General features: G+C 45.3%; 2 protein-coding genes across 2 annotated transcripts; both read left to right on the top strand.

The window, feature by feature from the left end:
* Nucleotides 44-8,422, top strand: ING5 (inhibitor of growth family member 5). Its single transcript, XM_021395661.1, has 8 exons — nt 44-202; nt 338-409; nt 513-679; nt 1,932-2,043; nt 2,690-2,783; nt 3,669-3,804; nt 3,977-4,038; nt 5,175-8,422. Exons 1-8 carry the CDS (start codon nt 166-168, stop codon nt 5,218-5,220), a joined length of 726 nt encoding a protein of 241 aa, XP_021251336.1. The 5' UTR covers nt 44-165; the 3' UTR covers nt 5,221-8,422.
* On the top strand, nt 8,600-16,576 carry D2HGDH (D-2-hydroxyglutarate dehydrogenase). Its single transcript, XM_021395652.1, has 9 exons — nt 8,600-8,990; nt 9,702-9,759; nt 10,295-10,434; nt 10,977-11,170; nt 11,387-11,555; nt 12,159-12,302; nt 12,721-12,863; nt 13,601-13,766; nt 15,140-16,576. The coding sequence occupies exons 1-9, from the start codon at nt 8,639-8,641 to the stop codon at nt 15,397-15,399; spliced, it is 1,626 nt and encodes a 541-aa protein (XP_021251327.1). The 5' UTR covers nt 8,600-8,638; the 3' UTR covers nt 15,400-16,576.

Here is a 16,635-nt window from a genome sequence, read left to right as displayed (position 1 = left end):
CGCTTCCCAGCCCCTCCCCTTCATGAATATGCAACACAGAGCGCCCCCCGCGGCCAATGGGCACGGAGCGTCTTATGAATATGCGATGAGGCCGGGGCCGCGGCCCGTGTCCTGCGGGCCGGGCGGGCGGCTGTTGGCGGCGGGGCGCAGGCCGCGGGCCGCAAGATGGCGACCGCCATGTACCTGGAGCACTACCTGGACAGTGAGCGCGGGGCCGCGGCCGGGCGGGATCTGCGCTGCGCCACGGGACCGAGCGGGGCGGGCGGGAGAGCAGGGAGTTCCCGCGTGGGTCTGCCGTGAGGGGAGCGGCCCTGATGGCGCTGCGTGTTTGTTTCAGGCATCGAGAACCTGCCCTGCGAGCTGCAGCGGAACTTCCAGCTGATGCGGGAACTAGACCAGAGGACTGAAGGTGTGTGCGGGTCTTCTAAATACCACAGGGAGGTGGGAGGTAAAAATGCTTCCTTTGGGAAGGCGGCTTTCTCACGCGTGCGTACTGTGTCCCGGCTTTACAGATAAGAAAGCCGAAATTGACCGCCTGGCCGCAGAGTACATTGAGTCGGTGAAGAACATGTTACCCGAGGAGCGGGTGGAACACCTGAAGAAAATCCAGAGCGCCTACAGTAAATGTAAAGAGTACAGTGACGATAAGGTGCAGCTGGCCATGCAGACGTACGAGATGGTGAGCCTTAAATAGCTTACTTTTCTTCCTTTTGTCTTCCCTAGAAAGCCTGCCCTTGTGTTACTGGGTTTGGTGTTAAGTAGACCTCTTCTGGTGAAGGGTTGGAGACAGTTTAATCAGTAGTACTCATCTGCCGTCTGGCAGCGACAGCCAGCTTACCCTGCCCACCCGCCTCTCACCCAGTAATTTACTGAGGGCTGCTCTTAGTCATAAGCAGCAATTTTTAGGTCAGCTTCAAAACTGTATGGTGGAGGAGATGAGGGAACCGTTTCCACATAGTTACCTTGGTTTCCAGCTGACAAAGACATGGAACCCTGTCAGCTCCTCTGTTCTGGCTGTGTCTTAGATGTCAGGCTTTGCGTGTTGGACTTAGTGTGAAAATGGCATTTCTTACGATGCAGCTTTCCGCTTTTCTCCTCTTCTGCACTGACTGACTCCTGTCTATCCATCTGTTCTTTGAGTAATTCTGTCTATTTTATCCCTTAGGTGACTTTAAGTGAGGGGAATCCTTTTTGTCTGCACTGAGTGTTTTACATAGCTTCTAGAAATGCCTTGAGTTCTAATTACTGCAGCCGCAGTACTTCTTATTGACATCAAATACTGCAGAAAAGGAAATTATTTCATGTATCCTTGATAAATGCCAACTTCATGAACAGGTACTGCAGCAGCACAGCTGTTTTGTGGATAGGGGATGAAGGTTTGAACACCTTTGTTGCATCTCTGTTCTGTAAACCACATTACTATGGACAGGGTATTAGAAGACACCTAATGTGTACTGACTTGTTATTGGAGATAGCCTGTATTCATTATTAAATTTCATTAAATAGCATGCTTGTGAAATACCAGAGAAAATATTGACACACTTTATGGATACCAGTTGAATAATGTGTTCTGAAAGTGGCAGAAAGAAAACTTTTTTTTTTTTTTTAATATCTTTCTGTTTTGTTCTGCAAACTGTTAGTCTGGTTGCTTGGACTCTCCTTCCCCCACTCCCTTTTCCTTCCTTTCTCTTTGCTTGCATTAGGATTGAGTCCTCTTGCTTTTTCTATAGCTTTTTTTCTTTCTCTGTCTGCTCCAGTTGGCTTTGTGTGTACCATTTCCCTTTTCCAGTCTGATGTGCCCTTTGTGCTTTGCCTTGAACTGTTACATTCGTGTTCTTACAGAGAGCAACCAAGCTACTAGACGTTCCTTGTTTTGCATTGGGAGTGTTTCTATGTTTTTAATTCAGTTTGTGGTTTCCTCTTCTGTGCAGGTGGATAAGCATATCCGCCGGCTGGATGCGGACTTGGCGCGGTTTGAAGCGGATCTGAAAGATAAACTGGAGGGCAGTGACTTTGAAAGCTCTGGATCACGAAACCTGAAAAGTGTGTAAATGTTATATGTTTAACAGACTTTTCCGGCACTGGGTATTTCTAAGCAGAGGGGCTTAGGTACAGAGTAGACTGTCATTTCTAGAGGCTATGGTGTAATCCCATACTTATTTTAAATGCTCTTCAGGTATTTATAAAGTTGCAGTGGGCAATAAACAGGAGAAGGAGAAAATCTAGTGCTGGGCTCTCCTTGTCAGTGTCCTGAGGTGGTCACTAGTTGTAAGGACTGAACTGGCCAAGGGAGAACTAACCATGACAAAGCTGAACAGATGCTTGACCTGTGGTTCCTACAGTTCTTGAGTTTAACAATCTCAGCCGCAGGCTTCATCTGTCACTTAGATTTTAAAAAACCAGTATGTTTGTTACATCATGTCTAATCAGATATGTTGCTGTTTAAAATCTTGTGTGACATTATGGACTGACATTGTATTGCAGTGATCTAATTGCCTAAACTGCAAACGTAGGATTTTGACGCTTGGGAATATTACTTGCAAACCTGGTCTGTTTGTGGCAGAAAAGCATATGTGCATTTCGTAATCGGTGTTCAATTGCATGTGACAAAACAATAAATGCACCAAAAGAAAAACACCTGGGGCTGGTATTCAAACAGGTTGAAGCAATGCTTTTTCTTTCTTTATAGAGGGACGAAGTCAGAAAGACAAAAGAAGCTCTCGTGGTCGAGGCAAGCGGACGTCTGAAGAAGATACACCAAAGAAAAAGAAGCTGAAAGGAGGGTAAGACGTACCCAGTCACACTTCTGGTGACTTTGGCCCAGCACTTCATGAATTTTCCTCATGCTCGTGTTACCTTGTTTATGACTCTCATGTTGGAACGTTAGTGGTGTTAGAGTATTCTGGTCTCACTAATTAAGAGTCCACCTTAGGACAAGTTAGCCTTGCTAATTAACTCCTTGCTTGCCACATGGAAACCTAGCATGCTTGGAATGCCCTCTGTCTGGAAGGACAAGATCAGAGTCTCTGTTGCTGTTGGCAAGCTGGGAGAAAATACCTTTGATTTTTGTCATGCAGCTATTTTTAACAGTTGCTTGTGATATTCATTGTAAAGAAACACTTGCCCGTTGGAGCAAATGCTGATGCTGTATTGCTGTTATAGAGATCTTTGAGAGTTTTTATGGTTGTTTTTAATCAGCTGTGTCCTAAATAGTCTTGAATAATATAATTCTGTTCTGTGAAGCAAGGAAGAAGACATTTCACCTCTCTGTCATGTGATTTTTGTTTTAAAGGGACCCTGTTAATTCCAATATATTCAATTGATGAAATGGAGGGGCAAGTTGAAAAGAAAGAAAGTATTTTCTGTTAAGTGTTACTGCCGGGTCAGAGCTCCACGGAGGAAGGTGGTTCCCTCATACCTGACGAGGAGAGAAGAATATGTACTAAAATGGATTAGGGAAAAAAAATCAGGTTATTCTGTCTACAGACCGAAGTGAGATGTATGTGAATTTTGTTACTGTAGTCATGTACTCGTAGAATCTACCAATCAATCTTTTAATCCTTTGCAGTAAAGCGCATATTTTTATAGTAGCTCAAACCCACTTTATGATTTTAATTATTGAATAATCTGTCGTCTGTAAGTGACGAGTGCTTTGTCCTTATCTGCAGCTCCGAGTTTGCTGACAGCATCCTGTCGGTGCATCCCTCAGATGTCCTGGACATGCCGGTGGACCCCAACGAACCCACCTACTGCTTGTGTCACCAGGTGTCCTATGGGGAGATGATCGGCTGCGACAACCCAGATGTAAGCACTTGCTTTACTGTCAGAATGCGCTCTGTATCTTTTGAAATGATGTTTGCAGCATCACAGCACAGTGAAATCCAGGGGGGTACTTGTTAATTAGATCATCCAAAGTGAATGTTGCACTGGTGAAATGCTAAGCATCTCTTCTGTGGATTTTTCCTTTGTTTTGCAGTGCCCGATTGAATGGTTCCACTTTGCTTGTGTGGACCTCACCACCAAACCAAAAGGGAAATGGTAAGGACACGCAGGTTTTTTACTTCTGTCAGGCTACAGTTTCTCTCAAACGGAATCACAAAAAGAATTGAAACCCCATGGTGACCCTTCCTGACAAAGGAACTTTGTTCTTGTTGTTAGAAGTTTACATCACGTCGGGTTTGGGACTGCATTTTTGTGAAGGCAGAAGGGGAACATTTTTCCTAGAGGCTGTTTCCACGGGAGTCTTAGCTTCCTTAGATTTCAGTGGGATCAAAACAAGGACCCAGGCATGCAAATGTTCATTATAAGCAGAGCAGTTCGTGAGCTTGCGCTGTTGTCAATGGGTACGGCTTACATCTCATGTTTGCATTTGTTGCTGTGATTAAGGTTGGGAAAAGAATATTTTCTATTCTGCTTAGGGAAGCACCATGTAAGACTATTGTCTTGGCTTTGCCTATGTATATTCCCCTTTTAGAAAAAGTCACAGGCTTTTTCTGTGCTTGCTTTCTTTTGCAAAGGACAAAAGCTTTGCTAAATGTTGTCATGCCACACTCTTACAATTTGCATAACAAAAGTAAGATTTTAAGAGGAAATGCAAGGCACTACCGCATTAAGTGGGGTCAAATAGTATGACTTGGTCATTGCGTTCCAATCAGATATTGCAGTGGCAGCGTGCAGTTGAATGACCAGCTGGTTGTTGAGTCTGCAGACTTTAAAAGATGTGTACATCTTTCTGTTTGGTGACTCTCTTCGTCTAACTATAAGATGCTTATTAGAAACAAGGTTAAACAGATGTGAACTGCAGCCATTTGCAGTCGTTGGAGGGAGAGGGAGGAATTGAAGCAGAGTATCATTGTTCCTTTGACTGTGGAGGAAGCTTATGTAACTTGGGGAAGTCGGTTGAAATAGCTTCTGGGTGAATGAAATAGAGTGGCTCACAGCTGTGAGGGGCAGGTGAGCCCCAGAAGCCTTCCAGTGCTGTCCCTTCTGCCTGCCAGAGTGGGCACGCTTCCTTTCCTCTCTGCCCAATCTTGCTGCCTGTCATGAAAAGTGTTGCGGTTGGCTAAAATTAACACCACCTCCACTCATTTCCAAGTAATAGAAAAAGCTCCTGAGTAATAGGTTGTTAATTTTAGGAACTAATCGCAGCCTTTTTTTTTTTTTTTTCTCTGTAGGTTTTGTCCGCGTTGTGTTCAGGAAAAAAAGAAAAGTAAGAAGTAAAGGGCAATACCTCCTCTGAGGCAAGAAGAGTTTTAATATATTCCTTCCTTCATGTTGCAATATCATCTTTGATTTTGGTTGTGATTTTAAGACCTGCCCTCCTCCTGTTTCTGATACGCTATTTAATTGTCCAGCGGCCAGTTGTAATTCCTGTTCTTTTGTAAAAAAAATGACTTTGGGAAGGGAGGAATTTGCCCCAGGGATTTTATTTATGTTACTCTTGCACAGCACTGAAATCAGTGTTACTCTGAAGTGCTAGAACAGCCAGTAGCTGTAATCTGCTAGTTCTTAGGAGTCTGTTAAACCCTGTGAGGCACTGCAGGAAAATGAGATACCCATGTCTTCAGTATGATGCGTGCCATGGCTGAAGTCATTCAGACCTGGAGCTTAGCGTGACAGAAAAAGCAATTCTCTCTCATGCAGCCTACAGGAAAGGATTCTCTCAATTGTTTTGGTGTGATGCCCTTTTGTTGTGCAGTTTTGTAGTACAGAGAGGATCAAGAAAGCTGATTAGCTGTTTCCAGTGTCTGTTTCCTCAAAGCCAAATTCTGTGCTTAGTTTTGACAGGATGGGAATAGGAGAGAGAGAAGATGATATCTTCTCTTTTGGGGAATTTCTTCTGTCCAACTTTGCACTGCCATTCTTTTACTTGATTTTGCTCAGATCCATGTTACAGCCTTGACAGAAGCAAACTGTGTGGCTTTTAACCTCCTTCTGTGAAAGGCTCGTCTCTTCTGGAACAAAACCTTTAAATATCGAAGGAGTTGTCCTGCAGTGTTTCTTGTTGACAGTAATACCGAGAGGGCAAGTTACCTTTCCTGTCAGTTTTTGTTTCTTTGAAAATCCTTTTAAGTGTGTTACTGTGAAGTTGAAACCTAGAGTATTGTCATAGGGGGTCCGATTTATTCATACAGTGAGATGAAGGCCTGATTTCTGTTATATCTGTATGCCTGTCTTGCACCTCGGGAAATCGAGATAAGAAGCTTTAAGGGAAGATTCTCTTAGGACAATGTGTATGTGCCAGTGATGATGCAGCAAAGCTGAAAGGCAGCTGTGTGGTAGTGTGGTGGGAGTCTGGTTCTTGGGTAGCTTTTGCTACGAAGTAGTGCCATTAAAGAAGGCAGTGCAGCAGGAATGTTTTTAAATTACTGCTTGTCTTTTTCTAGGGGGCAAGTTTGCCTGTTCTTGACTTCTTTAAGCTGCCTTTCAGATCTTGAATGTGAATGCGTGCTATCATCATGGTGTCAGTTGCTGCAGCAAGGGGATGAGAAGGAAATAATAAGTAGGAAAACAAAACTCTGTGTTTTGTTGGTTTCTTTTTCTCCTTCCTCTGAGTTGATAGTGAATGCAGAAGTCGAGGGAAGAACAGATAACTATTGTCTTTAGGTATCTCCTGTATTACGGGGCTTAACTGCCTACCAAAGAGATGTGGTTAAAGGTTGTTCTGCCAGGGGAGAGAGAAAACAAAGCAAAAAACCCCTGCAGCAGTACAGAGCAGGGTTCGTGAACTCTGTTGGCAGTGGCCTGTGATGGCTGTTAATGGCAGCTCTGTGCAGGGCTGCGCATTGCTCTGCATACCAGTGTGCAGAGCTCTTGATACAGGCTGTTGGAAAGGCTTCCAGATAAGCCCTTTCTTCTGCTTTAAAAACAACCTGAATAAACAGTACAGAAGGGAAGAAAAAACAAAATAAAACAAATCTAGTCCAACTTTGGCACCAGCTTCCAAAAGAAAAAAAAAAATTTCTTGTCTTGCCCTGGCCCTCTTATTTGTGTTTTGCAATGAAGGAAAGTAGAACTTAGCTCATGCCAGTTTTGCCTTCCTGCTTTGCTCTGTTGGGTTTTTAGCTGCTGCAGGTACGTTAGGACTGTCGCAAAGAAACCTTTTGGTACTGAGACAGGTTTTCTGTGAACCTTCTGAGTTATCTGCTGTGCAGAAAACCTGTCTGCAGAGTCCTTTCATTGGAAGTGTGACATTGTACGTATTCACTGCATTGCATCACTCTGCATTGTATATGAAGTTTCTGTAGTTCATGTTTACAGGATAATGCGTGTTTGTCATTGTTGCCATTGTAAAAGCGCCCCAAAATGACATCGACAAGTTAAAAACAGAACGCTGCTGGGAAGGGAGAGGAAAAGCACAATCTCACAAATCTGAGCTTAGTGATACAGCCAGCCTTTTCCTTCTCTCTGCCTCTGTCTTGAGAGTGAATGTAATTGTGATACCTCATGAGCCCGCCTGTAATTCAGTACCAGCAGTAAGCCTGTACCTCACTGACCTGCTACACTGGATTCCTTGTAAGGGTGACTGTCCTGAAGGCTATGATGCTGTCACAGGTTTTGTTTTCTCCTTCCGTCCAATGCTATTGTAAACGTTTTTCCCGTGTCTCCCAAGGCTTTAACAGTCATGGTATCACCATAAATCAAGCACTGGATTGGAAACAAATCCAAAATTATTGTACCTCTTCAGAGACCTTGCTGGAAATGTGCAGGTATGGAAATGCACAGCTATGGACAGATCAGTGCAAAGCTGACTGCCCTACCCTTGGGAATGGTGGTCAGGTGGGGCAGCTAAGTATCTGCTTTCTCCAGCTCAGAAGAGCAGATGTTTTCCATTTTTACCAGCAAAGCAAAAAAAAAAAAAAAAAAAAAGTTCTAGAAGATGGCATCAATGCTCAAAAGGAAAGAAGCTTCTTCAGCAGGAGCCAGGATCGGCGCCCAGGGCAGACCTGGCTGCTCCGTACGGCGTAACACCACGAATGTGTCCTCAAAACCCACACCAGCAATAAGCCCAGCCTGCCCCTGGGCTGGGGGACCCGCAGCCTTCACTTCGTGAAAGAGTTTAAATCTTTCTCTCGAATTTTGAATGTACAGTGTTAAATGCGCTCTTATGGAGAAGGATGGACAAACAGACTGATGCGGAGGGGAATGTTCCACTGACAGTTGTCAAAGCACCGAAGTGCTCGGTGGTGTTCAGCTTTACTACAGCTCAGCCAAACTGGAGGTGAAACGACGTTAACCTGACAGCTCTATTTTCTAAAGGAATTAGATCTATGTTCCCTTTGTAAATGGAAGAGAATATAAATCTTTTTATGGAAAAAAAAAAAAAGAAGAAGAATGTAAAGTTAAAAAAAATGTATATCTGTATTTTTGGATCACGTTATAGATAATGAATATATTGATATAAATAAAATATTTTTGGGAACCGAGCTGTCGGAGATGTTGAGGTGGAGGGGGCGGCCGGCCTCTAGGACCGCCCGGACGGTGGGGGGGAGAGCTGCGGGGTCCTCCCTCCGCAGGGTGGCGCTGCGGGGTCCTTCTGCCAGAAGAGGCGCAGCGCCGGCAGAGGGCGCTAGGGGGTCCTCCCGCCGGTAGGGGGCGCGCGGCTCAGCTCTGCCTCTCGTCGTTCCCCCGCTCAGCCATGGGATTCTCCGCAGCCTCCCGCCGCCCCGTGCGGCGCAGCTGGCCCCAGCTCAGGACGCTGGTGGGCTCCTGTGGGACGTGGCGACCGCAGAGCCCGGCCCCTGAGCAGCGGCGGCCGTGCCGTGCGGCTGTCAGGCCGTGGCTGTGCCCTGGCAGCGCTCTGCACACCGCCCGGCCTCGCTGCCAGGAGGTCCCGCTCACCTGCGAGCGCTATGGGCTGCGGCGGTTGCCCTTCGCCCGCCTCTCCCGCGGCGATGTGGCCTTCTTTGAGGGCCTCCTGCCAGGCAGGGCGCGCACAGATCCTGAGGAGCTGAAACTGTTTAATGTGGACTGGCTGAAATCAGTCCGAGGTAAGTGGGGCTGCTGGCTTTTCAGTGCTGCTGAAACCTCGCTCGTCTCTGCTTGCAGACCCAACAGAATGAGTTTTCCTCATAGGAAATATGAGAGCTGCCACGTTTTTCAGGATAAAAGAAAATTGACTGTTTTCCTAAAATTGAAGTGTTCGTTTAATAGTTTCTGAGTTTTTGACCAAGCCTCAGAAAGAAGCATTGTGAATTTTCCCTTGCTTTTGTCAAAGATTCTATAAGAATAGAATCACGGAATCACTGCTGTTGGAAAAGACCCCTAAGATCCCCAGGTCCAACCCAGCCCACCCCACCGTGTGCACTGACCATGTCCCTCAGTGGGACTGACCATGTCCCCACGGCTCTGGAACACCTCCAGGGACGGTGACCGCCCCACCTCCCTGGGCAGCTGTGCCAGTGCCTCACTGCTCTTTCTGAGAAGAAATGTTTCCTAATATCCTACCTGAATATCCCCTGGTGCAGCTTAAGGCCATCACCTCTCATCCTAAAATAGAAAACATTTCCCATTGCTCACACTGGCAGCCAAGTTTGTAGACACGCTAAAGGTTTTTACAAGTTGCTTGAAGTGCTTTAGAGTAACTGTGCCTCACAGTGGAGGGGGTGTTGCTATTTCAGACATCATCCCTTGCCACCTTCTTCATTCTGCCCTCAATACAGCCCATGGCTTGCCTTGAGAGTCCCTTGCTTTCATTGCAGGCTGTAGCGAGCTGTTGTTGAAGCCAAAGACATCAGCAGAGGTGTCTCAAGTTCTCAGGTAATATGTGCCTTTCTTATAGGGCTGTGGGGTGAGGAAACTCAGGTTTGGGAAGGTCACACAGTGAGTTTGGAGGAGTGGTGGGTGACATTTCGTGCTGGGTAGGGCTGCCTGGAGGGTGAGGCAGCTGAGGCACAGATGCACGTACTTCATTGCCTACAAGGCATTCATTTCTTGAGAGGAGGAGGAGGACAGTAATGTTAACAGAGACTGCTACATAAATCCATGAGCGGAGTGAGTTGCGATTTCCAGGCAGATATTGCATGGCAGGTCTGGGGCTGTTCAGCGGGATGACCCCAGACGTTCATTCTTTTGTCTGGTGCTGTGGTGAGTGCAGTAAGGAGTTGTGCTTTCTCGTGTTTACAATGAAACTGACCCTTTGTATCAATTTAATCTTTAGGCTAAACATTGCTTAATTTTAAGGCACATTGAGCACTCTCACAACAGCATGCATTGTAGTAGAAATAAAAATGTTTTGATAGACTGGATTATGGCCTTAAGAGACCTAAGGCTTGAGAAACCTGTTTCCTTCCAGGTACTGCCATGAGAGGAACCTGGCAGTGAGCCCACAAGGGGGTAACACGGGCCTTGTTGGTGGCAGCGTTCCTGTCTTTGATGAGATAATTCTTTCCACTGCTCTGATGAGCCAGATCATCAGCTTTGACCCAGTGTCTGGTAAATATCGTAGACACGTGGTGTACAGAAGCAAGCCCCTGGGTCTAACTTAGCTGTTTTCTGGGAGCCGATAGCTGTGGGATCAGCAAGGGTCAGCCCAGCAGCATCGTAAGGGGCATCAGAGATTTGTGTCCTCCCAGTTCCTGCTGCCGATGCCATCCTTTGGTGATAACAGGAGCAGATGTAAGAAAACAGCTGGTGGCAGAAAAGAGGAAGAAAAAGATAATCCTGTATGTCCTGTTACCTAAATGAGAAACCCAGCAGGTGGAGAGCAACAGTGGCTGGGGAGGTGTGTGATAACCGCACTAACTGGGAAGGGAAGGATGGGGAAAGCTTATGTGTTGTTTGGGTTTGGAAATCTAGGAAGCAGACTGCTTGGAGTATCTCAGTTCTTAAAACATGATGAGAAAGGAAATGAATGCCAGGCAGAGGTTGACTTAACATCACTGTATTTTGCGGAACGCCTGCTTGCACTCTTCCCACCTCTTCAGGAGGCACCTTCCTCTGGGGCATCAGGCTGTAGCAGGATGTTTGTGTTTCAGGAATCCTGGTGTGCCAAGCTGGCTGCATCTTAGAGAAACTCAATGAGTACTTGGAGGAGCGGGGCTTTATCATGCCGCTTGACTTGGGAGCCAAAGGTAGCTGTCACGTCGGTGGTAACGTGGCCACAAATGCTGGAGGCTTGCGGCTCTTGAGATATGGCTCTCTGCGAGGGACTGTGTTAGGGCTGGAAGTGGTAAGGCGAGTACCTGGTAGTTCCCTTCTACGCTTGCACCTCTACCTCTTATCTGTTTCCTGCTACTCTACTCTTGACTGTCTGTTATGAAGGCAAAAGTTCCCTTCCGGTCTCCCCCTCTTAACTGTTCCTTTTGTGGCTCTTTTGAGAAAGGTTAGGAAGTGTCTTCATGCATGTAGCATCTGTTATTGATACCGATACTCTGTGTTCTCACAGGTGCTGGCAGATGGGACAGTTCTGGACTGCTTGGCACCTCTGCGCAAGGATAACACTGGTTACGATTTGAAGCAGCTTTTCATCGGATCCGAGGGGACTCTGGGAGTCATCACAGCTGTCTCCATACTCTGCCCTCAGAAACCTAAGGCTGTGAATCTGGCATTCCTAGGTAGGAACTACTATCAATGAGCATCACACGTGAATTCACAGGCTGGAGGGGGAATAGTTGTGAAAAGGGAGTCCCTGTTGAAGCTTTTTAGCAGAGCTGTTTGGAGGGAGCCTTCACTGAGACTGTTCTTTTCTCAGAGAGCTCCAAGGCCGGATGAAGCTTCTGAAACAGCTTGCTTCTAATAGATGTGTCCTTGAAAGCTGAACTCTTGGGAGGGTATGAGTAGACAAACCTGTGGAATATGTACAGCGAACCCAAGAATTTGCCTGAACTTTCACAAGAGCCTTTAAATTCATCTTGGGTTGCTTTCTTGCCTGTGTTGAGAGCTAGGCGTGTGGCACACTCTTTGCTGTGAACTGTCTCAGAATGTGCAAGAGGTCCTTGCCACAGCAAAGACCAATTGCTGTCTCCTGCTGCTGTTCTTCTCCAACACTTTCCCCAGCTCAAACCAGTAGAGGAGTTGTTGGTCCAAACCCACACTGGGCTCTTGTTTCCTACAGATGGGAAACATCACTTGAAGCACGATACAGGCTTTTAAACAGTTTTTAAAAGCTTTTGGAGGGTTCCTTTTTGTTTGTGATCTTTCTTTGTATCTCTCTGAAGGATGTGAGGACTTCTCCCGGGTTCAGGAAACATTTACAACCTGCAGAGCCATGCTAGGAGAGATCCTGTCTGCGTATGAGTTCATGGATGAGAAGTGCATGGAACTGGTTGAGAAACATCTTGGTCTGTCCAACCCGGTGAGAGGTACCAGAGCTGATAACTGTGTAGGGAAAAGATGCAGATAGCTGCCTTTGTGCTGCAGAAAGAGGCATTACGCTGCTCAAGGGCTTTTAGTCCCACTTAATTTTTGTACCCAGAATGCAATTCCAAGCTCCACTGGTAAAAGTTTTTAAAGATAGAACTTTTTGCTCCTACTGGTTCTCGCCAAACTGCTAGTTTTTTTGAAAAGCAGTGGCTAGATAGTGAATAGAATATGGAATTGAAGTGCCCTCCAGATATAAGATTGCCACTTGGGCTGTGCTTCTGTTTGGCACCAAAGAATCTGGGCAGTAGAGGATACTTCATAAAATGTGCCACATTTGGGAAAATCTCCAGAATCTGCACTGAATTCCTGTGCTTATAGCACAGAGCATCCACTAATTTTATTCTCCCTCACTTTCAGATAGCCCTTTTTATGTTTTAATTGAAACTTCGGGCTCCAACTCAACCCATGATGAAGAAAAATTGCACAGCTTCCTGGAAGAGGCCATGACTTCTGGTTTAGTCACCGATGGAACTGTGGCAGTGGATGATAAGAAAATAAAGGCAAGTGAACATTTCCTCTTGCACAAATCTGCTTGAAATGATTCTCTTCTTCATGAGGAAGTGTTCATCCTGTTTGATGTTTGGATTTAGTGCACCTGAGTGATCTATTAGCTTATTATGGGCAAGAAAGGTCCAGAGAATTTGGATTTTCAGCGGGTGTTTTCTCCTTGAAAAAGATCCGGATAATGAATTGTGTCTCTCAGTATTTGCTGTGGTAGGACCTACATCTCCATGAACACTACCAAAAGTGAAAGCTGAATTGTCAGTGAGGCCAGGAATGAATGAAGTCCTGCAAACCAGGGTGGGGACGTATTAGAGCAAGGCACTGCAGTCTCAGGGAGCAAAGTGCACAGAGGGTCTGGGTGTGAAGGACTGCTATCCGTCTGCCAATGAACACAAGTGTGTTACAGTCTGTTATGTTGACTCACGTTCCCTCAGTTCCCAGACTGACCCTGGCAGTTCGGTAGAGGAGGCACATTCCCACCTCTTGGGAATCCAGAACATCTTTGCAGTGAATGCCCATGGGTGTGACACTTGTTCTTTCTGTCTGGGGTACTGCTGATGTGTCACTTTACAGTGCTGCCAAAAAGTCATTCTGACTGTTTCCAGTAAGGCAGAGGATACCGAGGGAAATCAGATGTTACGTGCAGAGTCAGGGCTTCTTTTCCCTCCGTGTCACAAAGTATTGAACATGAGGAACTTGGTTGATTGGGATTCCTTTGATCTTTGTCCCACAGACACTGTGGAGCCTGCGGGAGAGGATCACAGAGGCGCTCACTCGTGATGGCTGTGTTTATAAGTACGACATCTCTCTCCCTGTGGGAAAGCTGTATGATCTCGTGACTGACATGAGAGCTCGTCTGGGCCAGAGTGCCAAAAATGTGGTGGGCTATGGCCACGTGGGTAAGTGCAGATGCAGGAAAAGGAGGTGATTGCTTCTTTTGCTCCATGTTTTGCTGTGCAGCTTCCTAGTAGCTCCTAAAGGCTTGGGTGTTTTTTTTTTTTAATTACTGAGAAGCGTAGACTAAATAGCTGAGAGCTATTAGAAGAGAAGGATGCGTAAGTATCTTCATTGCTTTCAGTCTGTATTCTGTATATTAAGGTATTCTGTATATTAGGTAGGTGCAACCTGGCAGCATAACCACTAACCACTCTGCAGTTTTAAAGTGGTTGTTTGTATCTTTTTGCTCCGTACTTTCTGTTTAAATATCCCAGATATTTCACTGGACCTTCAGTGTGATTAATGTACTCAGACACATTTGGTAGGTAAACACTTTCCAAAGTGATTAGTCCTACTGGAAATCAGTTCTGTTTGAGCCATTAACTCTCCAAATGAGAGTGGTAAAAATAGTTCACAGAAAGGCTGCTGTGTTTATCAGAATGCTTTCAAACTAACTTCACTTTATATACGGTAAAGACAGAAAAGTCACTTAGCAAAGCTATTCTGTGGGTTCTCTACCACAACCCCCTGCTAAAAATAAACCACCAAACAAAGCCAGTAACAACAACAACAACAAAAACCAGAACGCTCCTCAGCGTGCTTGATTTCAGATGATTTGAAAGACATGGAAAGACAAGTTTTCATAATAACAGCCACCTTTGGAGGATGGTGGCATTGAGAATTAAGCTGTGTACTGTAAGGATTTGCTGAGATAAAAGAAGAGCTTCCAGGGGGAGGATGAGTATCTTTATGTTTGTATGTTTTGTCTTCTGAATATCCTGTAACTATGTGCTTAATTGAGTATCATCCCATGCAAGCAGCAAGAGGAGAAAAGAAATGCTTTGCTTTCTTTGTTTCTGTTGATGCAGTGCCAAAGTGCCTTTAGAATACTGCACAAATATAATAGGTACAATAATGAAGGGCTGTATTGAAATCTAATCATCGTTATTAAATACTGTTGGGGAAATCTTTGGCATGCCATCTTAGTGCAGGAAGAATAATTAGTGCAGCACAGTTGTTTGAATTTGAAAGTTACAAAAGTGGGAATTTGAGAGTTGCTTAACTTGGAACACTTCCTCAGAGGTTGTGCTGAAAGCATGGAAAAACAAAGATCCTATTTGAGTTATTTGTGCATGGAGAGGCCTGATGTTTGTGGAAGGACAGTTCGCTTCCCCTCTCAAAAAGGAAGGTTTTGGGAAGTAACAAAGGCACTGTTGTTTGAGTACTTGGATGTCTTGGATGATGTTTGAGTGCTTGGGTGATGACAGTAATGATTCTCCATTGCAGGGCTGCTGAGTTTTTCTCACAGACCCACCTCTGTAATGTTTTATTGCAGGAGATGGAAACTTGCACTTGAACGTCACAGCAGAGTCCTACAGCCATTCCCTTCTGGATGCCATCGAGCCATTTGTGTATGAGTGGACTGCAAGACACAATGGCAGCATCAGCGCAGAGCACGGGCTGGGCTTCAAGAAAAAGCAGTTCATCCAGTACAGCAAACCCAATGAGGCGATCTTTCTGATGCAGCGTTTCAAAGCCATGTTAGACCCCAAAGGAATCCTCAATCCATACAAGACACTGCCCTCCAGCTCCTGAGAGCACCGCGCTCTGAGAAGAGGGCAGATGCCATCGCGTGGGGACGGCGTCTCTAGCTCAGTAGCCACATGATCCATCAGTTTGTGGTTAAAGTACAAGCACGTGGAATGTTCCTTGGCCTATTTCCTTAGCGTGATGGAAGATGTAAAGGAATGTGCTTCCTCTTTTCCAGGGTGTCTGCTCTTCTTTCTGAAGAAGAGCACATTGCTGATTTTGGCAGTATGGATTTTCTGTTTAATCTGAACACTGAAACCAAGCATACATATATATATATATATAAATCTCACCCACTTGCTCTGCTATGAGTGTGATGTCTAGAGTTGGTTTCCACCTTAGTCTAGGCATTAGAATGCTTGAAGATTCCTCACATCTCTCAAGCTCTGGTGATCACTGTTTTTCTTTTTTCTCCGTATCATTTGTTGCACGTATTCTGCAGTCAAATGTTGAGGGGAAAAAGGGAGCAGCAAAGTTTCAGAAGCAAGGGAACCTTTGGGGATTCTTATTGCCTTTATCTGAAATTACCTACAGAATTATGGAGAACAGAGTCCTTGCTTATAAGTTTTATAAAACCAGAGCTACTTAACACTTGCTCACTCGGGCGTTTTGGTGAGGTTGGTAGGGTGGCAAGAAGGTTTGTGGTATGTGAGCTGATGTCAGAGCCAGCTGGTAGCAGTGGTGCCCTTGCTAGTTGGTGGTGTTTGAGGCTTCTTTACAGCATGAGGGCATCGGATACGTGGGGCTAAACATCAAGAGCCAGGCTTTCTTTTGTGCTTGTGGGGAGGACTTAGGTACCAGGTAGGTGCTGTTCACATCATTACACCAAAAGGCCAAGTCAGATGTGGCGTGATTTACAAACTGACTGTGCAGGGGCAGAGCTGTGCAGGCTGTGCCGTGTTTTGGTCTGGCCATGATGATGTGTTCTGTTGTTTGATTTAGTATCATGCCATCTCCTCAGTTTCAGGGCAAACAGCTTCACAGGGCAGTAAAACTGCTCACCAGGATTTTTTATTTTGATTACTCATGCTGCTGTAAATACCTTTGAACTACTGTAATTTATAAAATTGTGTTCATGCTGTCTCTAAGGAATACTCTGCTAAAAATAAAGATTTCTTCACATTTTGAAGCTCAGCATTATTTTAGAACTGTAATAAAAGCGATTTTTGTTCCTGGTTTTTAAAAATATAGCAATTGAAAAAACTTATTTTAAAAAACGAAAATCCAAACTCTCATTCTCTG

Source organism: Numida meleagris, chromosome 4 (assembly GCF_002078875.1).
Source record: "Numida meleagris isolate 19003 breed g44 Domestic line chromosome 4, NumMel1.0, whole genome shotgun sequence".
Classification (NCBI taxonomy): domain Eukaryota; kingdom Metazoa; phylum Chordata; class Aves; order Galliformes; family Numididae; genus Numida; species Numida meleagris.
This window is presented reverse-complemented; position numbering and strand designations above follow the sequence as displayed.

Coding starts and splice junctions, on each gene's coding strand:
- ING5 (XM_021395661.1), top strand. CDS start 166: ATGGCGACCGCCATGTACCTGGAGCACTACCTGGACA. Junction 680..1,931: donor CCATGCAGACGTACGAGATG/GTGAGCCTTAAA, acceptor TCTTCTGTGCAG/GTGGATAAGCATATCCGCCG. Junction 2,044..2,689: donor TGGATCACGAAACCTGAAAA/GTGTGTAAATGT, acceptor CTTTCTTTATAG/AGGGACGAAGTCAGAAAGAC.
- D2HGDH (XM_021395652.1), top strand. CDS start 8,639: ATGGGATTCTCCGCAGCCTCCCGCCGCCCCGTGCGGCGCAGCTGGCCC. Junction 11,171..11,386: donor CTGTGTTAGGGCTGGAAGTG/GTAAGGCGAGTA, acceptor GTGTTCTCACAG/GTGCTGGCAGATGGGACAGT. Junction 13,767..15,139: donor GGTGGGCTATGGCCACGTGG/GTAAGTGCAGAT, acceptor GTTTTATTGCAG/GAGATGGAAACTTGCACTTG.